The sequence below is a fragment of the Zeugodacus cucurbitae genome, chromosome 4 (genome assembly GCF_028554725.1).
Source record: "Zeugodacus cucurbitae isolate PBARC_wt_2022May chromosome 4, idZeuCucr1.2, whole genome shotgun sequence".
Classification (NCBI taxonomy): Eukaryota; Metazoa; Arthropoda; class Insecta; order Diptera; family Tephritidae; genus Zeugodacus; species Zeugodacus cucurbitae.
Window position 1 is genome coordinate 56498087 of NC_071669.1, and position 26902 is coordinate 56524988.

The window sequence follows — 26902 nt, forward strand, 5'->3', positions numbered from 1 at the left end:
ACCTATTACAGGGCGAATCATCCAATGAAACGTTTCAAGCAAAACGAAGTGACCAAACCTTATCGAAGTATGTGTACCAAAAATCTCTATGAAGGTCATACCCACTCCAAACCGCTTATGCCGTCACCGGGCTCAGTATATGGTTCGCAGCTGCTCTCTATAGATGCTTCCCTGAGTTCGCTTTCTGGCGCTGCTATGAATGCAGCATCGGTGGGTGGAAGTAGCAGTGGCGGCTTGGTGGGCATAGCCGCTCATTGTGGCAATATCACGAATATTAAGGAGGAAAATGTGGGTAGTGATGGCAATGGTAACGCAGGCGGCTACTTCCGTGGTCTGGACATACAAACCACAGATGCACTACAGGGTACAGCTTCACCTTGTAAGGATGGCAAGAGCAGTGCGAGTGGTAATCTCTACACCGCTGAAGGCTTAAACCCAACCATGAACGATCTGGAGCAGCTGTTCGAGACGTCGAACGATGGCTGCGGCAGCGTGCAAATACATACACCGCCCGACTCGAACAACCCATCCAATGGCTCTACTGCAACGACTACAATTGATGATCTCAAGCGTAGCACCGCAGTTGCTGCTGCCGTCAACGCCAGTGCGGTCGCGATTGCTGCATTGCAAAATTGTTCAAATACACCGAATGCCACTAATGCGATTGGTAATAATGGTAGCAGTAATGGTGGCGGTAGCGGCGGTCCCGGTATGATACAGGCGGAGGATCTGACCAAGATGTTTCCTACACCACCATCACACGAACAGCACCATCCCAATTCCAGTCCGTGTCAAATGGACATACAAATGACGGATCTCAGTGTAATTACTGCTTCAACTACAATGTCGGGCAGCTTGGAGACGGGTATGGGTGGTATGATTAAAATCAAACAAGAATACTTTGCCGAACTGGGTAGCCCAGTTGAGGAACCAATCGAAGATTGGTCTTATGTTTATCGTCCGCCGAAGCGTGCCAAGTTTGTGGGTTCATCAAAGTACGCGCCTCTAACAAATCTACCTAGTCAAACACTTCCGCCACTGGCGTTGCCAGCGAATTGCACTTACAAACCATCTTGGACGACACAGAAGTCACGCGCTGTGGTCGCTGCTCAAGCTGCCGCCGCACAACAGCAGCAGCAACAGCAATTACAACAGCAACAGCAACTGCAACAACAACATCAGCAACTTCACGAACTACTCTCAGCAGCGCCGCGTACACCGCTGCAACAACCACGCACACCTTTGGGCCCCATACCATCGCCAATGCACTCCAATACGGTGCCCACGCCCTTGAGCAGTGGTGGTGGTGGCGCCGGCGGCGGCAATAATCTACTGCTGAACCAGCTAAACTGTCCGCAGGCAGCACTCACAAATACGCCCGGCAGTACGAGCATGCAGCAGATGATGCAACGCGCTGGCATGTCACCGATATCGCCATCACCCGCCTCGGTTGTTCCATTCCCGATGATGCAACCGCAACGGCATCCACCGCCACCTTACGAAATGGCTGTGGCCAGTCCGGCCACCTCAACATCCTCGTATTTGAATAAACAGTATCATTCACAGGAGCATCCGCCAACGCCACAAAGCGTGGGAATGCCTTCAACACATCTACCTAGACCGCTGAGCGCCGCTGGCAATCTGCCATCCACTGGTGTAACGACTGGTGCCGTGGTGGCGCGTGAGTTACCCGAAGTCAGCTCTCTGATCGTGAATATTCTGCTGTACGACACGGCGTTGAACGTGTTTCGAGATCACAATTTCGATAGCAGCACTGTTTGTGTGTGTAATGCGGATTCGCAGAAAGTGGGTAACATACGTGGCGCCGACTCGGGTGTTTATGTGCCTCTGCCCGGTGGCAGCTTTAATCCATTGCCGCCTTCTACAACTGCAAGCGGGAGCACCGGTGTGGCCGGTATCGGCGGAAATAGCGGTAGTGCTGGTGGTGCTGCAACTGCCGGAGGAAATATGCGCTTGTTAAGTGCCTTTGGTGGTAGTGCTTTGGATTCACCAGCATCGTTGCCAGGTACATCCGGACATACGGGATCAGGTTCATCTTCCTCCTCCAATACTCCTGCCAGCAATCAACACATTACAGGGTACGTAGACGACGATCCGGTAGATTGTACCTGTGGTTTTAGCGCTGTTGTCAATAGACGACTTGCATTTCGAGCTGGTCTCTTCTACGAGGATGAATTGGAGATAACGGGTGTTGCCGAAGATCCCGCCCGATACAAGAAACAGTCATTACCTTCGCTGATAGCAAATTTAGCAGCCGCGCTCACACCATCTGCTGCGAAATTGGTGCCCTCCATACCCATCAAGGGCGCCAACGCATTGGTACCTGCACAAGCAGATAAGGCTAATCACGCGCAACCCGATGCGCAGTCACTGCAAAACGCACACATCATCTTCGATTTATTGCTTGAACAATGTTCGATTATTCAAACGTCTAGCAGTTCTGTGCACCGAGCTTTACAGCGTCACCGACATCGTTTAGCACGACAAAGCCGACAACCGCAATCGGTGGCCGCGATCTCCAATGTACTAGAGTTCGTCGATGCGAATGATGTGATGTGCTTGGCGCTCGAGCAAGCGAGATTGGCTTTCGAAAGCAATCGTATGGATGTTAATGAGTTTTCTAGCCAAAATCAACTCTCACCTTTCGATCCCAACCGACCTGGCGCCACCAAACGGCATCATCAACTCTTCGGCAGCAGATTAACAGTACACAAATGGCCGTACATTCCTGTGGGCTTCTCACGCAGCAACAAAGAGATTGTGCGCACCATGAACTTCATACAGCCAATGTTGCAAAATGCATTCCATTCAAAATCGCGTAGTGCGGCGGGCAGCAAAGATGCTACTTACACCGTAAGCGGACCATTGACCTGGCGACAGTTCCACCGTTTGGCTGGACGTGCATCGGGTCAATGCGAACCACAACCTATACCATCGGTGATTGTTGGACATGACAAGGATTGGGTTTCAGTGGCACCACTAGCCATACACTATTGGGACAAACTGCTGCTGGAGCCTTATGCGTATGCGCGCGACATTGTTTATCTGGTTGTATGTCCGGAAACCGAATTTGTGGTGCAGAATACGAGAACATATTTCAGAGAATTGAGTTCTACATATGAAATGTGTAAGTTGGGTCGTCATACACCCATACGCGGTTGGGATGGTTTATTGACGGTGGGTCCACGCTCACCCACTGATAAAACACCAAATAACACGCCATTAGACGATTGGTTGCGCACCTTAGATAATACCGCTTTAGCCGAAAAAATACGTCTCTATGCGAGCGCGTTTCATAATCAAATAGCGCCGTACCTAAATCGTGTGCCCGGCGACAAGACTTTACTAAATCCACCTGAAAATAGCAGTTGCCAACCGGGAGCCGGACGCGAACGTGGCACTACCAGTCCAATGGGTAGCATGAGTTCCATGCATAGTTCGATGAGCGGTGTTGAACAAGACAAAACGCACAACTCGCCGCCCAAGATGGAGAGCATGGATCAACAGCAGCAGCAACTCCAGCATCAGCAGCTGCAGCATCAACAGCAACAACAACAGCAGCAGCAACAACAGCAGTCTTCTGCCGACTCGGTTGACATGAAGCCAGACATCAAATCTGATACAAAACCACCAATAGTGCTTAGCGATCCTTTAGGTATGGGCGAAGCAATGGAAGAAATCAATCCACCGGCAATCGTGTTGTACGTAGTTGAACCCTTCACATTCGGTTCCGACTCACCCGAACTGGAGCGTTTAGCGTGTATAGCGTTGCTGCGCTGCTACGCCGAACTCTTAAAGTCCATACCAGATTCGGTACGTGCTAATATCAATATACAAATCATATCGTTGGAATCGATAGTTGAATTGGGACGATCGCGTACACGAAAACGTTTCTCGGACGAAATCCGTTGCTTGGCATTGAACATATTCTCGCAGTGTCGTCGTCATATGGTGCACACGCAGGCCGTGAAGAGTCTGACTGGCTTCGGCACAGCAGCCAATATGGAAGCATTCCTCAAGAGCAAAGACGACAAGAATCGACAACCATATAAAATGTACACACCACCGTATGTGTTGGCGCCGATGCATGAGAAGAACGACAAGACAGACTTCTCCCGCCAATCGTCCAGCATGCGCGCACTGAACGAGCAAAAGTATTCCGTTATGTATTGCAACTATTGTTTGAGTGAAGATCAGAGTTGGTTGCTGGCCACCGTGACCGATGATCGTGGTGAGATGTTCGAAAAGATCATTATCAATATTGATGTACCGAACCGTGCGCGCAGACGTAAGGCGCCGGCGCGACGTGTTGGACTCAAGAAACTGATGGACTTCATAATGGGTTTGATCTCACAGACGGCACATCATTGGCGGTTGGTGATAGGCCGTATTGGACGCATCGGTCACAGTGAATTGAAGTCTTGGAGTTCTTTGTTGAGTAAACAAAATCTACAGAAGGCTTCCAAGCAACTCAAGGATATCTGCAAGCAATGTTCATTCATGTATCCACCTGCCATACTGAGCGCCTGCTTGGTAACACTGGAGCCTGACTCGAAACTGCGCGTTATGCCCGATCAATTCACGCCGGATGAGCGGTTTTCGCAAATCTCCATGCAAAACCCATTATCCACACCACAAGATGTAACATGCACACACATACTAGTGTTCCCAACAAGTGCCGTTTGTTTGGTAAGCCAGCGTCTATCGTCTATACATTAAGAATTCGTCTTAAATAAAATATGTTTTCATGTATCTTTACAGTCATTTACACGTCAATTTCAAAATGAGCCACAAGTGGATTTAGAAAACGATATCATATTTGATGATGATGACGAGAACGGCGGTTTCACTGATGCCGAGCTTATGGGTGATCTGCTCGATTGGGATCGTAAGTATTTTTATTATTTTGTTTTAATATATTAAGGGAAGTAAACTTATAAATTAACTATTTTTTAGCTCAACCTGGTCGCCTGTCAAATCACTGCAGTCCCGATCGCATGGAAGATAATCGCAGCTGGCCGAGCGCCGGTGGCAATAACTTCAACTCGGCACAGCAACAAGATGTTGAAGAGGTAATTTCACCATAGTTTTTTATTTGTTTTTGTATAAACTAATTGTTTATTAATGTCTTTCAAGGTGGGCTCCATTAATCAGCAACCGCTTGCCGTGGGCTATATGGTTTCTACCGCGCCAACTGGACGTATGCCTTCCTGGTTTTGGGCAGCCTGCCCACATTTGGAAGATGTCTGTCCGGTGTTTTTGAAAACGGCATTACACCTGCACGTGCCAAACATACAGACCGCTGATGATATACTCAACTCGACAAATGCGCATTCGTCAGCCATAGATCATCCGCTGGACTCTTCACTCACTGCCGATGTATTGCGTTTCGTGTTGGAAGGTTACAATGCGCTGTCATGGTTGGCATTGGACTCGAACACACACGATCGTCTCTCGTGTTTGCCAATTAATGTGCAAATGCTTATGGATCTGTACTATCTGTCAGCAGCGATTATGTAAAAGCTGTAAACTTGAAAAACAAAAACCAAAACCAGTTTGTATATAAAGTGAAAAAAGTGTCGTCAATTGTGTATTGTCAAATATGCACTTAACTAGATAATATATGTAGCGAATGTGTATACTGTGCAGTATTTTTATACGATAAATGTGCGGGATGTCGATAATGCGTATTCAATGATTGTTGCAATTTTAGTTATTTTAAAATAGTTTAAATTAAAGCAAAAAATAACGCAGTGGAAAGAAATTTGTCGTTGCAATTGTGTGTTTTTCGTGTCTAGTTTTGTGTATTTCGTATTTATTATAATGTTTGATAGTTTATGCTTTTGTGATAGAAAGTTGAGGTTAAGAACCAAAATCAAATAATTTCATTACATACACTTCCATATGCACACACACATGTAACACAAAAATGAATAAAAGCAAATCATATGTAGCAAATGTGCATTGAATATGCAAATAAAAGATTTTCGTTACTGATCCGTCGTATATTCGAAACGTTGCAAGCATTTGTGCGCTTCCGTTTGCCAAACTTTCAGACGCCTATTTGCTTTACAATTGTCCAAGCAAGTTTAATGCTTAACAAGTTATGCCAAGCAATTTAAAAAGCACACAAATTTGAACGCATGTAGTGTATACTTTTGAAGAAAGTTGCTTTCTCTTCTAGTTCTTGTTTGAGAATTTGTCCAAATTTGAAGTAAATAACCTAACTTGTCTTTGCAATAATTTTGCTTATGTTTATGCAAATATTCAATTTTCTGACAGCTAGTGATGACACTTAAAAGTGCAAAAATTTTATTGATAATTTTTAATGTGTCAATGTCCAGTGCAAGGCTACACAAAAACATTTTGAGGAATGTCTTTTCATGCGAATAAAAACGTTTCCATTCAACTACTAATTTTACTGTTTTAATGCAAAAAAAAACAAAAACATGAATTGCCTTATATTTCACACAAAATTTTAGATTAAACAAAAAGTAATAATGTTAATATTAATATGAAACAAAGTAATAAAATGTAAAAGCAATGACACAACCGTTTTCAATAATGAGATGACTAAGCATTATTGGTATTTATATTAACTATAATTATAATTTTAACACTTTTGTAAATAAATATACATAAATATAGCATTGTAAGTTGAACAGCAGGTAGACTTAAACGAAGAAACCAACCAACCAACCACTAAAATTATATAGAATGATTAATGAACAAAACAAAAACCGATTATGCGCAAATTCATAGAAGCATTTTATTAAAGTTGAGAGGCGGCTGGCCGCGCGTGGCCACCATTTGAGCGTCTCGCAACAAGGCGTAACAATTGCATAATTTTTAAGTCAACAAAGCTAACACATATAGTTACACGCAATGTTTAAAATCGAATTAACAACTTATAAGAAACACACACATACATATAAATAAACATAAATATATATATATATATAGAATTAGTAGCGAGGAATATTTTATAAGTCGATTTCATTTAAGTGTAGATATAATGAAATTATAATTTTATACATAAATGAAGTTTGCAAGCCTCACATAATGAGAATGCACAGCAATATGTATGTAAATTTAAATGCTGAACTAAAAACAAAAACATGAAATTTAATATACAATGTATGTATGTAGTTGATAATTAGTATTACAAGAAATTATATAAAATTTAAGCATATTTAATTAATGTATGGCAAGTTGTAACTATAATAAAAAATATGCATAGAAATATATTTCTATACATACACATATATACATAGGCGTGCATAAAGAGAATAGCAATTTAATATTTACTAAGTAAATTTCACACTGTCGTACCACGTGTAGTTATTGCCGGTTCAGTTATCAAGCATCTTTATATATACATACATATGTACGTATGAGCGTTTATGTATGTTAAAAAACATTGGTAGCATAGTTTATATATAATTTTAGTGGAAAAGTTTAAACTAATTATGTGTGAATGTGTGTGTGTGTGTAAATTATATAAATAAGTAGAGTATGAGTTATAGTAAAAAAAATGCAAAACTAATAAACAATTAATTTGTAAAAAAGCAAAAAAACCACACAAATAAAATTTCAAACTAAAATATTACAATAACAATTGGTTAACACACTTATTTATTCAGTTATTTGTATATATATAAATTATTGCTATAAGACAACATTATGTATTATGCTTATGCACAAAACTTCTTTAAATGCACGCAATGATCTACATAAAGAATTTTTATTCATATTTTTGATTGAGCAAAAAAAACAAAAAGTGGTTGAATATTTTTCAGCAATTGTTATTGCACAGCGTTAAATTTTATACATTTTTTTTAATATTATTTTTTATATTTTTGTTTATATATATTTTTTGTTAATTTTTATTTTAATTATTTTTATTCAATTTTTTTTATTAATATATTTTTTTTATTAATACATTTTTTAATTTTTTTATTAATAATTTTTATTTTTTTATTAATAATTTTTTTATACTATTTTTTTATTAATAATAATTTTAATTTTTTATTAATTTTTAATGTTTTATTAATTTTTTATAAATTTTTATTTTTTTTTAGTAATTTTTTTTTTAATTTTTTTATAAACTTTTAATTTTTTTTATTAATAATTATTTTTTATTATTAATTATTTTTTTTTAATTTTTTATTAGTTTTTATTTTTTTATTAATCATTTTTTTATTTTTTTTTGTAATGTTTTTTATTAATTTTTTATTTCTTTTATTAATAATTATTTTAATTTTCTTATTAATTTTTATTTCTTTTTTTATTTTCTTTTATTTATTTTTTTTTATTCATTTTTTTATTAATTTTTTTATTAATTTTTATTTTTCATTTTATTCTTTCTTATTTTCCACTTTTTATTAATTTTCTTATTATTTTTTATTTATTATTTTTCTTATTAATTTTTATTTTCTTTCTTTATTTTATTCTTTCTTATATTCCACTTTTACCAAAATAAAAAAACACTTCTCTTCAATCCTGCCACATCCAACTGCTCACACTTGATTCACCACACTTTCCCTCTTCTGATATTTGTAAATATGCATGTGGTATTTGTAAACGAACAAACAACAAGCAAAAGTACTTGTAATTCTTAAGGCTATTTCGCAGCTTTGCTGTATTTCATTTAAAAAATGCAACTCTTCGATCTTTTTTTTTTTACATTAGAGTATATGTAAAACTGTGTGGTGTGAATTATGAAAATGTACAAAGTGTAGTTTAAATAAATAAAGTTTATAAACAATTACTAGCATTATTGTTGTTGTAACGGTCCAGCAATATATCGTAATATTATATATTTATATATTTTGTAAATGTCAGCCAATAAGCTAACGCAGAAAAACATAAAATCTATTCTAAATCATGAAAACTAGCAAGCAATTCAACTAATGCTGTTAGTACTATATACAACAACAACTACAATTAAAATATACTAAATATGTAATGAAATTATTTAAAATTTACAATAGAATTGCAAATGCACGCAACCGTTTGTTTGCAGTCTACGGCAATAAATCGGTTAATTAATTTACACATAAGTCAATATTATTTTACAACAATTATTATTAAAATAACAAACAGCTTATGCAACATGCATGCATATACATACATACATATAAACAAGTATCATTTAAAGACGTATTGCTTAACTTTATATACATACATACATACACATACTATATTTCTGCATAAGAATTTTTATATTTTGTATTTAGCTACTAAACTTACAACTTAAAATGCGCATATGTTTTGTAATATTATTTGCATATCATAAATTCGGGTCCAAAAAACAACTCTTTTAGTTAATTTAATTTAGTTTAGTTTCTTATTTTAAATTATACAATTACTTAAGTTTGTTATAAAAAAGATTATGAAAATAGCTATGGATTGTAAACGTTTTGTTTTGTATGTGAATTACTTGTATTTTAAACATGGACAAATTTATAAAACAAAAAATACAGCATATATATTTTAAACACACATAAATTTGTGCATGATTTTTATTGGTTTCATTTTTAATAAAAAAAAATGAATAAATAATGTTAGTTAGTGGAGTGTATTGATACGTTTATGTATGAGATTTAGCAAAATTAAAACAAAAACACGAGAATATGTTATGAAAGTATTAAACTTATAGACTTCGTTTCCTGCAGCAAGAAATTTAATATAATTTAAATTAAATTCTTTATTAAATTTAAACAGAAACAAAATTCGAAGTTGAATTTGTGTTTTAAATAAATTTTAATTGTTTTTTTTTTTTAAGGAAATTAGCATTGTGTTTGTTGTGGTTATTTGAGGTTAGATTAATTTTTTTATTTTTTTTTAATTTCTCGCATACATAATATTTTGTTGATAATAATTTTATTTAAATAAAATATTAATAACAATCAAAAGAAAATACAGCTGTTTTTCAGTAAAATTGTGTTTAATACAAAATATATGATTTGAAATTACAAAATTATTTATTTGCTTTTAAATAAAAATACAGTTGAACTTCCCTAACTCGAATCACCATAATACACAAACGAAACGTCAAGTTAGAGAGACGTTCAAGTTGCGGAAGGTAATTTGTATGAAATTTTAATCTATTGTCAATTCAAGAGTTAGAGTTAAGGAGAACTTCGAGTTATAGACGTTCGAGTTATAGAAGTTCAGCCGTAATTTTATTCTTTTAAATTTGAAAATTTTATTTAATATTTTGTTTAAATTTATTATTTTCCTTATATTTAATTTAAAACAATATTTTTAATTCTTAAAATATTTTTCAATAAAAACCACTTTTTTGACTTTCGAAGATTTCTTGGTGAATACGAATAAATTTATATTGAAATTAAATATTTGAAAGACTTTTGAAAAAAAAATATTTTTAAATGTCGCGCTTTTCGAAATCCATAGTAGTTTCTGTAGCTTGTAGCGTCAAAATCTCAATGATATTTTTTTCATTTTATGACTGGTTTGGAATTTTATATGTGTTTAACAAATGGTTTCAATTTCACGATGGCATATGCAAACGATTTATATAAGGTTAATTGTGATGATATTTGTTGGACCAAGGCTTCATGATTAAATTTTGCTTCCAAAGTTCAATATATAAATGTATGTATGTATGATGGAAAACGATGCGTTTTATAATGCATATTTATATATATATATATACATATGTACATATTATATTAGGTTAGGTTAAATTGCAGGACTTTCTAATAGTAGTAAAATTTGCATAGGGACTCTAACTGTAAATACAAATGTACATATATACATATGTATATACAAATTATTGATAAGTTAAATTTAAGTATATACATACATACATACATAAAAGAGTGCATGTAGCAGAAATTGCTTTTTTACGATGCAGTGTGACGACATAGCATGCATAGAACATAACTATGGTTACATACATATGAATATACAAATTAACAAAAAATTAAATAAATACATTTTTAACACACTACTATGTACTAAAATATTTTATTATTTAATGTGCAGAAATTTTGTTAAATTTTTATTCAGCTGTAAAGAAATTTAATAATACTTTACATACATGTACATAAATACATTTTAAACATTTGTATTAACAAATATCACTGTTTTAAAACACTTTTGTACATACGTTTGTTTGAGGAATTGTAAATATAGTGCTATATATGTACAGATGTGTTTGTTTGAGATAGCGAAAGGTTTATATGTGTATATCTACATACATACATGATACTGTTAAATAGCAATTATGTAGCTATGTACTATTTTCAGTTGAAATGTTTTGTAAATATGCTAATTTGTAATTATTGAATCTTAAAAGTTAAGTTTATTCAATGCACATGCAACGACACAAAATGTATGTAATACAAATATTCACAGTTATGTGCAACTCAGAACAAAAAAAAATATATAACTACGATCATACTTATACACATCTTCATATACATATATAAATATTACAAATATTTACAAGTAAAACTAGTAGGCCAAATTATTTTTAAAGTCCCTGTGTAAAAACTGAATTATTTCACATAATTGCCGCTTTCTATAAAATACAGATGTAAGTGCATGTCATGAATAACAAATGCATAGAATTACATACAGACATACATACGTACGTACATACATAGATCGAGTAGGCATATGCAAGAAATCTCGTTAACCCGGCAAATGCATCGAAGAGCAATTGCATTATTTATATATATACATACATTCATACATATATACAAGCATATAATAATATTTAGCGAAAAATTGGTATGAACTAAATGAATAAACACAATTATATACACATACTTACATACATACATACATAAAAGCAATGATATGCTTTGTGGTGTTGTATTAACAAAACATACCATAATATTAAATATAAGTTATAGTTTAATTACAATTAAGTGCAGTTTAAATGAATATACATTATGATTATAACTATATGATAAGTTAGCGTTTAAGTTAGGCATTTTTGAAAGCAAATACAATTTTTCAATATAAAATATGTATGATTGTTGTTTTTTCTATTTATGTTACGGCAATTTAAATTGTTTTACAGGTGATGTAGTAATTTTTCATTGATTGTTGCACAATTTTGTGGAAAAAATTGCAAAAAGTTTAGTGTTAAACATTAAGGGAAAAAATTATAAAGTTAGCTAAGTTCACTATTGTTTTTATACTTCTGCAGCATTTTGGCAACGATTCAAGTTTTAGTTAGTGTCCATCGTTGTAGGCAACTGCTAAATTGAGTGATATTGCCGATCCTTTATCAATCTTTGGCCAACTATGTAGACAAATAGGTGGAAACGCAACATTGTAGTGTTCAAATAAGGTTTTGGAACACGTCTACATTGATGTAAAAATTAATCTTTAAGTGGATAAATCGAATAATCGGAGATAAATGATTTGAGGGTCCAAATTGGACTACATAGTGAGAACTGGAGGTTCTTCCTGGTCTGATAAGAGGATCAAGCCTATTCCTGTGGTTGCTATCGGCGCAGATTAAAAAAAACAACATCCAAATTTATGGCCAGTGTCTCACTTTGTGCTTTGTAGGACACTAAGAGCTGCCTAAACGGTGATTAATTAATTATTATTAATAATTAATTCAAATTTTTTTTAAAGACTTTTCTTTATTTACACATCAAGTATTAGCTAAAATCAGCTATCGTGGTTATCGATAGATATAATCGTGTGCAATACCAATCAACATGGCGCACTACTGTGAATGATCAAATATGCACGTGTAGTAATTGTTTACAATTTAAAAATTGACATTTGAAACATTTCTCGGTGTCAGCTGCTGCTAGTAGGATATTTTGTAGTGTTTTAAGCAATTTAAAATGAACAACAGTGGGCAGCTGGGTGAAACGATGGAACAAGTGCCCGTGGCCAAAAGGCGTACCGTAGTTGGTCCATGGAAAGAAGTGTAAGCTAATATTTCTAATATAAAATTTACTAATAATCAGCAATACATTTCCTTGCAGTAAAGAATTTCGCAACGTCTACGAATATTTATTTGATGAAAACACCAATGTCGATCAACAAAAACAGGCACTCAGTCAAATTAATGTATGGAGTTTGCGACGTAGCACACAATGTCCAGCGGGTGTGCTCGCAACTAAAGCGCTTCTGGAAGTGCAGCATTTAGATAAAGCCGAGGCGCCACAGGCAGTTGCTGAAAGTGTCTTGCAAACATTGTATGCCAGCGCATTTACACGTTTCTTTAATTTTATGTCATCGACAATGCAAATACATAATATGCGTACAATGTATGACACCGCACGTATGCTGGGACTGCCTTCGTTTGTAGTGGATTTGCGACACATCTGTGCGCACGGGCAGGTACTACCACCCATTGACATACTGCGTACTTCGGTAAGCTACTGCTTAAATTGGTTGCGAAATTACTATTGGGCACCACAATTGGAGTCAATGTGTGATGTGCAAGCGAGTAAAATACGCCACAAGGATAAAACGCTTTTCGAAGAGAATATTACAAAATTATTTGTAATTTACGATGCAGCACTGGAATGCTATTGCAAAGGTGGGCATAATATGAAAAGTGGAAAGCGACACATTAGTGGCAAGCGTTTGGCGCAATTGCGAACATATTATGCTGAACATAATTTGACTGCTTTAAAAGACACACTGGAATTAATTGTAAAAGAATTGATTTCACTGGTGAAACGTGAAATCGGCATTAAAGATATGTCTGAAATTTTTATTGAAGCTTTATACAAGATGAAATATTTTTTCACTGTTGGAGGTAAATATAAATTTTTTATTACAACTTTATTGGTATTAATTGTAATTTATTTTCTAAATCAAGAGTCTCATAGCGCTGGCGAACCACTTGAATTTCTAATTGCTGCAACGCACAGTTTCTTCCGCATGTTGGCAGTACATGGCTTCATAGAGGATGTATTTTATAGTTTCATAGCGTTGGCAGAGAATACAAACGCATTGGAACAACGCCGAAATGGTGCCAGTTTTTGGGCAGTACGTATAGCTGCTGGATTTGTGGCTTTTAGAAAATGTAAACAAATGTATAAAGCAGAATTGGAAGAGGTAAGAGATATTACTTATTAGATTTGCCCAAAAATCAATTTGTTTACTATTTTCAGAATCCCAACACCAAAGATTTTGATTTCACCTCATTGAACCTGGAGAATATTTCAAAGAAAATGCGAAGACATTTAATTTATGCTGGTGTCGATATTAAGTGTACACCAATTTTTGGCGACTCTATGCGTCGTCCTTGGGTGTGGGTGGTGGAACGAAGTTTTGTGGATGAAAAACTGCAGCAGATAAATCAATATAATGCACCAATCATTAAGAGGTATATTAATTCAAAATCAGACGCTGCTTAACACACAAAATAATGAATTTATTTATATAGCATTCTACCGCTCGTGGAACCTGCCTTAACTACTTCAGAAATTAGAGGCATCTCGCTACTTATAGACGCTTATTTCGGCAAGCGTGTTGGTTTAAAAAAAGATGCTGCCAAACCGACAGATGCAGACGATACCATACACACAGCAAGTGAATTATTGGCAGCGCTTGAAAAACAGTGCGGCGTTCAGGAGAAAATGGACTGTGAAGTCACCGCACCAGTTGTAAACGATAAAGACCAGTTTGGCATTTGGACAATGGAGCATAGTAGGTATTTTATATTGTTTTTGTAATATCAAGAACAGATTTTTTTTTTAAATATTTTGCAGATGACGAATTATATAATTGGTCTATCTGTCCTTTGGGGCGTTTGCCATGGGAGTAATATTTTTTTAGTTGTTATGTGGACCAATCAATATAACATAATTTGTATTTATATTTAGTCAAATGCTGTGGACACTTTTTCACCTGAAGTTGATTTAGTACATTGTTTTGTATGAAAAAAAGGAATTAACTTTAAATAAAATAAAAATAAATTTAAAAAAATGTTTTAAAGCTTTCTTGAAGCCAATTTACTTGTGAGACTCCAAAAATAATTTTGGTTGTTGTTGTTAAAGCATGAGTATGCGCAGGTTCGAAACCTACTCCGGACAGATTAATTTTTTTTTGAATCATTTTTTTTTTCTTTTTTTTATTCAAAAAAATATAAAATTTTAAATACTTCAAAATTAAAATTAAATATTAGAAATAAATATTAAAAAAAAAAATTAACTACAAAATCTCTGACATGCGCATTTTCGCTCACATACACACAAACAAGCGCAGCTGTCGCTCTAAAAATAGACATCGGAAGAAAGCAAAACTGGTTTGCCAGCAGACAAGGCAGCACAACGTACACAAGCATGAAATGAATTGTACGCACAAGTAGGTAAATTCATGCAGTGGTTTTCGACTGGGAGGTTGGCATCTTCTGTAATCACGCTTCTGTGAGGTCGGATTGTGGGATGGCCTGAGGCCGGGAGTCCTGTGTGGTGGACCAGTTCATGTTGACGGAACGTCCGCACTAAGCTTGCCATCAATATGGGTGTCAAGGAGGAGTCCTCGACATTCAGGTTGGCTAAGGAGGGATGAACCGGGCCAGGGGTGAAAACCAGCAGCCAAGAGTTCCCGTGGTAGGCAGTAGTGGGATAGCGTACCGGAGTGAAATGCCACTACCAGCCTGGTCAATATGGTCAGACCGCAATCTTTTTTGGTAAAATTTTTTTTCATATCATTTAATTTTTATATTCAATATGTTTTTTTTTTTAATTTTGTTTTTCTTTTAAATTCAAATAAGTTGGAGAAAATTGTTTATTTAATCGAATTGTAAATAAATAAATTAAAATTAAATTATTAATCCGGATTTTTTCCTGGAACTTATTTACTATTTTTAATTTGAAAAAATATATATTATATATAAAATTAATATTTTTTTACTTTATAAATTTTATAAATAAATAATCTAATTTTTTTTTACTAGAATATAGTTTTTATAAAAAAAAGATATATACAAATAAACTTCCCTAACTCGAATCCCGATAATCCACAAAAAATCGAGTTAAAGAGACTTAGAGTTATGGAATGTTATTTGTACGAAATTTAACTTCTATAGTCAATTCCAGAGCTCGAGTAATGGAGAACTTCGAGTTATTGAAGTTCAACTGTATATCCATATCCAACTATATATCCATCCAGCTAGACCCAGGTCAGGACCGATTTGATTCACATTTAACGTAAAATCAGTTTGGAATCGAAAAAATAACAGAATCGCATGCGTAAATATAGTATAAACTCAATCTGAAGTTTGGAAATCAGTAGGATACGACAAAATAAGTAAAAATCGGAATTTTGGCAGACATTTTTCCGAAAAAATGAAAATTTCGGTCATTGACATTTTTTTTTTAAATAGTTGTGATTGAAAAAAATCCTTCGTTCAAGCACGAGTAAACTGTATCTCGAACACCTGTGCAAAATTTCATCAAGATCGGTTGAGTAGTTTACGAGAACATTTAACAACCGACTTTGAAAAGACGGTTCCAAGAACAACTCGTTTAAAGTTTTGAGTAACAAACACCTGACTTGGAGCGCACACCTTCCAAAGGCTGTATCTCTGAAACTATTATTCGGATCGACTTGAAAATATAAGCAAAAACAAAACAAAAATCGATTTTTTGAACTCGCGAAACCCATGTAACCCCTTAAGCAAGAAGAAGTACTGTGCCGATATTCTCAATTTATTTTTCTAGATAATATGCGCACATAATTTTATCAAAAACCGTACTAATTTATGACATTTTCTATATAAATCCTGCTATAGGCACTGAGGTCCCACGTTCGAAAGCTGCTTACCTTGAAAAATTATAGTACACCTTGAGGGGGAACATTTTGTAAAGCATTTGATTAAAAACAGTTGAGTATTCGATTCTAGTTCAGGTTTTGTAACATGATTTGAGGCTTACAAGGGTGGGTAGATAGATATTCGGAATTCAATTTGTCTCAGGTGTGATGGCTCTTTTTAGCGTTTATTTACTATATTTTATCTACTACTGGATGATATTTTCTATATAAATCCTCCTATAGGGATCTCAATTCGGTATTTGCGGACCTTGAAAAGTTATAGTAGGACCTTGAGGTGGAACATAGAGTACAACATATGGTTCAAGTCGGTTTAGTATTTGATTCTAGTTCAGGTTTTGTAGCATGATTTGAGGCTTACACGGACGAACAGATAGACATTTATCTCAGGTGTGATTGCTCTTTTTAGCGTTTATTTGAAATTATTTTGATTTAACAACGCATTTATAATTTATTTTAAATGATTAACTTTCCTGAAGGTTACGCAATAACAAAAAGTAGGAACCACTCATACGGAATAACTGAAAAAATAAACAAAATAGTTTCGGTTAGTGAATAACCGATATATTATATATTATTTGGAAATGTATTATTAGCTCACTGCAATCAAGGTGGCCAAATTCATTAGAGTAAACCAGGATACCTCCAAGTAAAAATAACGGTGCGTCCGCATAATCATCATACGTAGAAGTTGTTTGAATTTCTCGCATTCCTCATACCAATTACAATTGTAGAAAGCCATTGGAATTTCTTCGCTCTTTTTGAATAAAAAAAATATATATATTTTTGAAATAAAAATATTTTCATTAATCATTAATTACCACACTAGTTAGCGCCTGTCCATTATAACAGTAGATAATAATTTGAGTACCGCCTGCTGAAATGTACATGATCATACGAATGAAGATGATAATGCTGGACTCCTAAAAAGTTTTCGAGAAAAGTATTAAAAATTGTTTTCAAAAATGTCCACACAATTACTTACTAAACCGAAACTCATTTCGAATAGCACAAAACCGAATACAATCAAGCTGAGTACGAATTGTGACAGGCTGATGTGTTTGAAACTTGTTTGGATTTGCTGGACATACCTGTGTGCCGAGAATTAATTATAATTTTTTATTTTTAAATATTTTTTATAATGAATATATAACGGTATTACGTATATATTCGCTGATATGTGATGATCGTATAACGCAGATACTCAACACGTCTCTCTATGGGTATCAGTGGTGAGGTGGAACGCAGCACCAACAAATTGTGGACTCTCACCAATCCCACTGCATGTTGGCATAGAACTATAAAGACACCATCGAAACTCACAGCACCTGTGGGTGTTTGGGATTAAATTTTTAATCATATACAGTTGAACTTCCCTAACTCGAATCACCATAAAAAATAAAAAAAACTTCGACTTAGAGAGACTTCCAGTTGTGGAATGTAATTTGTATAAAATTTGACTTCTATTGCCAATTCAAGAGTTCGGGTTATGGAGAACTTCGAGTTATAGTAGTTCGAATTATAGAAGTTCAACTCTATATTATACATTGTCTATATATATTTTAAATTAAGTTATACTCACACATGCCGGCTATGTAGACAGCACTGCTACTCATAAACATTTGTATTGGATAATAGGGGAAGGTCATGCCTTTATCTTCCCAAAATGGATACAGTTCCGGAAAAGCTGAAATTAAGCAGGTATTAAATATAAATTGTGTAAAAATAAATAATAAGACGAGTTTATGGAAGTAAGGTCGTAGATTTTTCAGAACCATGACATCAACTGTCTGTCTGGACTAAGCAATAGGCTGTATGATCACAAATATTTGTGGAATACTGAGCTTTATTTCCACACTAAGATTTTCAAAACGAAACGATGTCTTAAGGGGTTAGGTGGGTTTCAAAATTGAAAATATTTTTTTGTTATTGAATAGTGCAATATCCGAGCAATCCGAGCAATATTCTAAGATATATACCCTTTGGTAGTTCCGCCCATCAGGCCACGTCAGTGTCCAAGTCGGTGGACACGATAACTTAAAAAGTTATGAAGCGATTTTGTTCAAATTTTTCACACATCTTTGGAATAACATTATCTAGTTAATGAATAAAGGATTGTATTTTATTTTGATTAGAAAATATGCCAATATGAAAAAAAGTTATTTTTTTGGTTTCAATTCTGTCAAAAATTCAAATTTCAATATTTTCTTTTTTTCTTCATTCATTAACTAGATTTATCCATGTATTATCGAAATATTTTTGGTTTAATGTTTTTAGAAGAACCAATCATGAGTTATGATGTCCAACGCAATACCTTTTTTTGGACATGTCAAGGGAGATGAGGGGCCAATGGCTGAGTTTTCGGAAATTTGAAATAAAAATTTTACAAATCACTGTTTAAATATGTTTCTTTGACCCGCTGAACTGTTTAAACGAAATATATAATTGTTTATATTAAAAAAATGCAAAAATACCCTTGTTTTTAACCTCTGAAACCGACCAAACCCCTTAAAGGCGATTTATTCTTGACATTTGGAGTAATTTCATGAGTGACAAAGTCAGCATGTTCGACCTCTGTTAGCCTAAGAAAGCATTCTGAAATGGTATTACACTGCTGTGGAAATAAAAGTCGGAGTAAACTTTTTAAGGTTATGTATCGAGAAGTATTTAAGCGGTGCTTCTTAATGTGGAATACTTACGTAATACATACTTATAATCGGGTGTTTTCTTCAGCTGATGATAGAGATTAACCAGGAATGCGCCAAAAAAGTAATTGCAAACAATGCCCACACAACAACAAAAGTAAAATAATATCTGGCGACGCGCGTTTTGCCAAACACCATTCATTATCTCATCGATCTCACGCTTCAACTGTTGGTTTATTGGAAAATCTGTAGTAAAGGGAACTTAGCTCTAAATTATAAATTAAGTACTACCAGTTACTAACCATGTTTAAATATTTCTATTTCGCGTATTATCACATGTTTTAAAGCCTGATCCAGTAGACGATAGAAATTATGTTGTCTGAAGAGGAAATATATCATTTTGAAAGCGGAAATCAGAGTTTGTAAAGCGGTGCAAACGGTCTGCGAAGTTGTTCAAAAGAAATATAATTTAATAAATATGATTTTTATTTTTTTTTTTATAATGCCACAAACCTCAGCTAAAAGTGGTATATTCTCAAAATGTCGTATGAGATAACACCAATGTGCGTACATGGATAGTAGGCTGGCCACTACCAGAATCACATTGAAACTATAAAAAAAATTATAATTTTTAATAAAATTTTTTCAAAAATTTTCTTCAATTACACTTACAGCTTTAAGGCATCTTTAATTTTACTCGGCGCAGTCAAGTTTACACCCAAACCAAAGGATACTTGAAAAAGCACTTTAATGGAGTTGTAATTACGTTTATAGATCTCCTCCACATCTTCGAACACCATTTTGTTTATGCAACTGAGTACTTAATGACTACTTAATTGCTATCTAATCCAACTTAAATACTAAGCTTGCCCAGTAGCAAGCATGTCCCTGCTTTAAATAGTATAATTATTGCTTTAACAAATGGGCGTCGCATAAGTATTTAAAATTTCATTAATGTCCACACCCAATGGATTTTGACCAATTGAATTTGATATGTCATCTTATGGGCTCTTAGTGCGTGTGCTATACCAACCCTTTACGGGCGTGAAGACATTTAATTTTTAATTGCTCAGACGCAAGCTGAAAGCACTTCATACACTAGTGAAAGAATTGCCTGCCTTGATATTTTGTAATGTACTCAGTTTAAATTGATTGGATCACTTTGAGGTTGAGGTGGATTGCAATATAAAATAAATTTAAATAATAAATAGAAAATATTCTTACATAAGGGTCGTACAATCAGTAAGTGGTAATAATTATAATATTATTATTTATCACACTACCATTGAATACCACATTTCATAGAATCGGTCAAAATTTATTTTCAGACTATACATATACATATTATAAATTACTTATTCTAATGGAATACTTTTAGAGCATTGATATCGGTAATAATTATATAACATTATTTGGTGCCTGGGGATCTAATGGGCGAGTGAAGTGAATTATATTCTGAAACCTCTCCTTTCCAAATGACAACCTCACCCCCTGTCCGTAAAGATTTGGTGATCCTTGTTACCGCGAATGAGGCTCTGACGTCCGAGCACACAGGCGGTATATCCTTCAACTCGCACAGAGGAAATTCTGTTGCTCACATGCTGGCCTGGAGGCTCGCTGGCAGACCCAGCACCAGAATCGGGTGCGATGGCCCATCCATCATGATATCAAATCATTATAGAAAACACAAGAAGAAACAATATAAATCATACCCATAAAATGATGACGAAATTTCCAATGAAAACACGGATAAGACTGGAACATATGTACGTACGCTCTTAGAACACGACTACATCAGGTCATTAGGGAAAACCAAGCATACAACATCATTGTTCTTTGGCCTATCTGAAACCAGATGGCCAGAGTTTGGACCGCGTAAAGACCGCGGGAATGCATATCTATATTCAGGCAAACCAAGCAATCAACCTTGAAGCACTGATGTAGGTATTTTGCTGTCGAACTTTGCTCACAAAACTCTTATAGAATGGAAGCCGCATAACGACAGAATAACCTCGGCCAGCTTTCGTTCTCGCGCCCGTAATATAATCTGCGTACAATGCAACGCCCCCACTGACGTTACGGACATCTCCGTCAAAGAAGTCTTTTATGAAAAAAAAAAATGGCGACACTGTCTGTTGGATGTGAGCGTCAAATGGGGGCAGATATTGACAGCGATCACCATCTACTTTTAGCTACATTGCAACTAAAAATTACGGCTGTAAACAAAACACCACCCCTCAGGTCAAACAGATTCCAGATATGCAGACTCAAAGTGGATGAACCAGCGCGGAAATACTCAGATACCTTGAAAAGATCCCTATCTTCGTGGAAAGAGTGGCTATAGACAGATCATGGACGGTGATTGCCAATAGGAAATGCATGAAAGCAGATCTAAATTCCACAAGAACACGTTATATAAAAGCACTGCTGCAACGGCAGCTTTCAACACTAGCCCGCAAGATAAAAAGAGCGTGCGGCGTGACAAGCGAAAGTGGGTCGATGACATCGTGTAGAAGGCTCAAGCTACAGTTGCGACGAATCGCAGCAGAGACCAGGCTGAATATGAATAAATTCTCATATAATTAAAGTAGAATGAACGCATAGTAATTGATAAAAAAAAATTGAGGGATCGTCCAATAATTATTTAGCTTCACTGACCAATCGTACCAGTTTCGAAAAACAATGTATCTGCTTATTTAGAATTCATATTACAGCACAATCAAGTGGAGTTTATTCTGAATATTCGACTTTCCATGATTTTATACTGTAAAGCGTTACAGATGAATAATAATAATACTAAAAACCTTTTTTTCCAGTGCACTCTACTTTTATTTAAATATGTGTAAATTAATATTAATTATAAGTGATAATCGAATTCAAAACGACAAAATTAATCCTCTTGGAAATTCTTCAATATCAAATAGTAGGAACCACTCGCACGAAATAACTGTAAATATATAGGTTAGTTACTTAAATAAATGCTAATTTATTATTATTTGTAAAAGGCAGACTTACACTAATCAAGGTGGCGAAGTTCATGAGCGTAAACCATGATACTTCCAAATAGAAATCTTTATTTGTGCGCATTATCATCATCCGTATGAGGTGTTTGAAGGTTTTGTTCTCGTCATACCAGTTACAGTTGTAGTAAACTACTGGAATTTCTTCATTCTTTTTAAGTTAATAAAAAAATTATTTTTCTCTTCCAAAATATAATTTAAATTATTTTTGGTAATAATTATTTACCACATTAGTTAGTGCCTGACCGTGGTAACAGTATATGGTGATTTGAGTGCCTGTCGCCATAATGTACATTATCATACGAATTAAGTTATTTACGTTGGGTCTCTAAAGTTTCGGGCGATTCCAAAATAAATATGTATGCAACAGGAATTGTATAATTAAATTTTGCTATATATGTTATAGTCAAAGTAAATATTTCACTTACTATGCCATAATTAGCCTCGAATAACATAAATCCAAAAGAAATCAAGCTAAGCAAGAACTGCGCCAGGCTGATGTGTCTGTAAATTGTTTGAATCTCCAGCATAAAACTGAACGATGGAAATTAATATAACTCTTTAAATCAAATGTGTATAAAATCGTATTACTTATTTACTCGCTGATATGTCTTTATGACATATCGTAGATATTCAACACGCCTCTCAGGCGGTATATCTGGTGAAGTGGCGTGTTGCACCAACAAATTGTGAACCTCCATCAATCCGGCAGCATGCTGACATAGCACCACGAAGGTACCATCGAAACTTGCCCCAGCTGTGGTTCAATAATTTTGATTTACTACTCTCTGATTCTAAATGGGATCATACAATTTATTTATACTCACTCATCGCAGAAACATGCATCGCGGCGGTAGTAATAAACATTTGCATATGATAATAGGGGAATGTCATGCCTTTGCTTTCCCAAAATGTATAGAGTGCAGGCAAAGCTAAAATGATGTAGAGAAAAAATATATTGATATGTCAAGTAATATAATGTATGTATGTTTGTGATTGGCGTTGAACCGTTTAGCCTGTTATAGCCGAATCGATGATAGCGCGCCACTCCTCTCTTTCCTTCGCAGGTCGGCGCCAGTTGGAGATCCTAAGTGTAACCAGGTCGCTGTCCATCTGGTCCCTCCAACGGAGTGGAGGCCTTCCCCTTCCTCGGATTCCTCGGCGGGTACTGCATCGAACACTTTCAGAGCTGGAGTGTTTTCGTCCATTCGGATAACATGACCTAGCCAGCGTAGCCGCTGTCTTTTTATTCGCTGAACTATGTCAATGTCGTCGTATAACTCGCACAGCTCATCGCTCCATCGTCTGCGGTATTCGCCGTTGCCAATGTTCGCCGAAGTAGTACCTGTTGGCAAGAGTGATTCTGCGCTGGATTTCGTGGCTGACATTGTTGGTGTTGTTGATACTGGTTCCCAGGTATACGAAATTATTTACGACTTCGAAGTTATGACTGTCAACAGTGACGTGGAAGCCAAGACACGAATGCGCCGACTTCTTGCTTGATGACAGGATATATTTCGTCTTGTCCTCATTCTCCCATAATATAATGGGAAGTTAAAAATAATAAGTAAGGAAAGACTAAGTTCGTATGCAACCGAACATTTTATACTCTCGCAATTTATTGCTATTAGTTTTATTAAAGTTTAATAGAATAACGAAAATCGCCATATGTGAAATGGTCTACGAAAAGGGAGTTAACGTGCGAAAACTAGTTTTCTGGGAAACAACTCTCATCTTCCATCCAAATGAACTAAAAAGTGAAAACTGATTTTTTGACACCTAAGCCCCCTTTCCGTAGACCAGGTCACATATATAGTATATGAGGCCTGAGGTAATTCTTGAACCGATTTCACTCATTTTCACCAATAATATTCACATTATATCCTGAATTATATGCTCACTTAATTTGGTTAAGATATTTCACATATTAATCGATTTATAAGCTACTAAGCCCATCGTATTTTTGAAAATCCTATAATTAGCTATATGAGAGCTAAGGGAAGTTATGACCCGATTTTAACCATTTCTGGTACAGAAACACACTATTAGAAGAAAAAGATTTTCACTGAATTAAATTAAGTTATCTGAGAGATTTACCGATAATTTCGGTGAAAAATTACCGTAAGGCACTGAGTTCTTCATATTCGATATCCGTGGTATTGAAAATTTATAGTCCGATTTCGAAAATGACAAGTGATTCCACAGATCATATACAGTATTTGATCTTCATTGGTTCCTTATGTACATATTATTATGTGAAGGATTGAGATAGAACTCAAAATTGAGTTATATGGGAAGTAGTCGGCGTTGTGAACCGATTTCATCCATTTTTCACACATGTCATCACGGTGTCAAGATTCGGTTTTTGCCATTTTCTGGGCGTGGCAGTGGTGCGATTTCGCCCAAACTTCTTATGGTACCAAGAAACACGCGTAATAAGTTTTGTCAATATATTCAAGTTATCGCTTGCACAGACGGACAGATAGTCATCCGGATTTCAAATCTACTCATCACCCTCATCACTTTGGTATATATAACTCCATATCTAACTCGATTAGTTTTAGGTGTTACAAACAACTGTTATGTGAACTAAACTATTATACTCTCTTAGCAACTTTGTTGCGAGAGTATACAAATAATATTTCGTGTACAATTTTCAACGATTAGTGTTACAACTATATTTCAATAAATGATGACTGTATTTTTCGGAAATGTGTTGCGAAATCTTACTGAATGTTGCGCGAGAACTCCGATTTACTACTCTGTACTATTTTCTTTTAAGTTATACTCGCTTTCACTAATAGTTAAATTCAAGAGTAATTTGGAACGAAATATGTAGTACTTACGGAGTATAAATTGATAATCGGGTGTTTCCTTCAGCTGATGATAGAGATTGATGAGGATGGCGGCAACAAGATAATTGGCAAAAACAGTAAAACAAGCATAGAAAAATAATAAAACCAGAAAACGAGTAGTACGCCAAACTCTATTCATTATGACATCGATCTCTCGCTTCAACATTTGGTTTATAGGAAAATCTATTTTGATAAAGAATACAGTAACATTTGTTTAAGCTCAACTGTACCATTAACTAACCATGTTGGAATATTTCCATTTGGTATATTATGTCATGTGTCAAAGTCTGGTCCAGCAGGCGGTAGAATGTACGATGTGTGAAGAAGAAATATATCAATTTAGAAGTGCCACTTAGCACTTGCAAAGCGGTGTAAATCGACTGCGAATTGTAATTTAACAAAAAATATATATATAGAATGTAAAAAATATACTAAACTAGAAATCAATGCGTCTAACCTCGGCTATAAGTGGTATGCTGTTGATATTTCGCATCAGATAACAATACTGTGTATACACAGATAAAAAGGCGAGCATTATCAACCCAACATGAACACTGTTGACCAAATAAAGAGAGAGCGAAATCTTAGTAATACTCAGTGTGTGCTTGAGTTAATTGTTTTGCATTTCTTTAACGGTACTTACATTTTTAATGCATCCTTAATTTTACTGGGCGCCATCAAGTTTACTCCAATTGAGTACGCGGCTCTAAAGAGCACTTTGATGCGGTTGTAGTTGTGCTCAAATATTTCTTCTTGCTTCTCCAAAATCATCTTTCTATTCTATTTTATTAACACAAACTTTTATTCAAAGAACTTATAATTTTCAAAAAAATTTTGGTATACAAATTTACCGTAATTTAAAACTTTTCAAATCGACTAAGCGTAGTCACGTCTTTCGTATACACTTTTGGACTCTTTCTTAGGTAGGCTTGCCTCTTTTATACGGTTTCAGCGCTTTTGACTTGATTATACGTTTTCTACTCGATTATTATAATTTGTTACAACAGTACATGTCACATTAATTATAATTTATGAGAGTTAGTAGGGTGGTAAAATATGGGACCAACGGTGTTATTTAATATAAAAGTAATTTTTTAAATATTCTTGCAATAAGTGGATTAATTCCCATATTGGAATATGGACAGGATTCGTACCTTTTGGGCAGAATACTCTTTGTCTTTGCCAACTCTCTTCTAAAAGTAATGAAACTGTTATATATTCTTCTCTAGCTCCAATATCTCCAACTAATCATTTCTATACTTTAAATCTCTTAAATCAGTCGATATGCTAGAAATGGTTGACTTCGGTTCATATTTTTTCCCTAATTCGTATATAAAGAGTAATCTACCTAGTACCTAATATTTATTTAGGTTTTGGTTACTTTCGAACTAAGTTGTCCAAAGATACTTCATTATTATTTTCCTTTGATATGCCAACTGATTCATCTTTTATTGATTCTGTTCTATTACATGCTTTTAGTATTTGGCATTAAGTGGCACATGAAATTATATATGTGATAATAATAATAATTGGAGAATGTGCGAATCGTACAAATGTTGCTAATGATATG

The 26902-nt window shown here is 34.9% G+C and overlaps 4 protein-coding genes across 13 annotated transcripts in view; 2 read left to right on the forward strand and 2 right to left on the reverse strand.

The window, feature by feature from the left end:
* LOC105220910 (mediator of RNA polymerase II transcription subunit 13) overlaps positions 1-6433 on the forward strand; it is a 31972-nt gene extending 25539 nt beyond the window's left edge. For all 10 annotated transcript variants that reach the window (XM_054230284.1, XM_054230287.1, XM_054230286.1 and 7 more), the window contains 4 exons: positions 12-4710; positions 4783-4909; positions 4978-5093; positions 5158-6433. In XM_054230284.1, the coding sequence (XP_054086259.1) occupies positions 12-4710; positions 4783-4909; positions 4978-5093; positions 5158-5541 (5326 nt within the window). In that variant the 3' untranslated portion in view covers positions 5542-6433. The remainder of the gene's footprint in view (positions 1-11; positions 4711-4782; positions 4910-4977; positions 5094-5157) is intronic.
* Positions 6434-12771: 6338 nt separating this feature from the next.
* Positions 12772-14937, forward strand: LOC105220909 (uncharacterized). The gene is made up of 6 exons (XM_011197474.3): positions 12772-12949; positions 13008-13789; positions 13853-14091; positions 14148-14362; positions 14423-14685; positions 14748-14937. Exons 1-6 carry the CDS (start codon positions 12864-12866, stop codon positions 14801-14803), a joined length of 1641 nt encoding a protein of 546 aa, XP_011195776.2. The 5' UTR covers positions 12772-12863; the 3' UTR covers positions 14804-14937.
* A 2262-nt stretch (positions 14938-17199) lies between these two features.
* LOC105220946 (odorant receptor 63a) lies at positions 17200-20257 on the reverse strand. The gene is made up of 10 exons (XM_029046047.2): positions 20130-20257; positions 19971-20067; positions 19760-19898; positions 19512-19703; positions 18395-18499; positions 17975-18140; positions 17798-17903; positions 17634-17735; positions 17414-17569; positions 17200-17333 (listed from the first exon to the last, which is right to left on the reverse strand). The coding sequence occupies exons 1-10, from the start codon at positions 20255-20257 to the stop codon at positions 17277-17279; spliced, it is 1248 nt and encodes a 415-aa protein (XP_028901880.2). The 3' UTR covers positions 17200-17276.
* A 2022-nt stretch (positions 20258-22279) lies between these two features.
* LOC105220945 (odorant receptor 63a-like) lies at positions 22280-26236 on the reverse strand. Its single transcript, XM_011197518.3, has 10 exons — positions 25976-26236; positions 25790-25886; positions 25574-25712; positions 25324-25515; positions 23305-23409; positions 23069-23234; positions 22906-23011; positions 22704-22805; positions 22473-22628; positions 22280-22404 (listed from the first exon to the last, which is right to left on the reverse strand). The coding sequence occupies exons 1-10, from the start codon at positions 26101-26103 to the stop codon at positions 22348-22350; spliced, it is 1248 nt and encodes a 415-aa protein (XP_011195820.2). The 5' UTR covers positions 26104-26236; the 3' UTR covers positions 22280-22347.
* Positions 26237-26902: the final 666 nt, after the last annotated feature.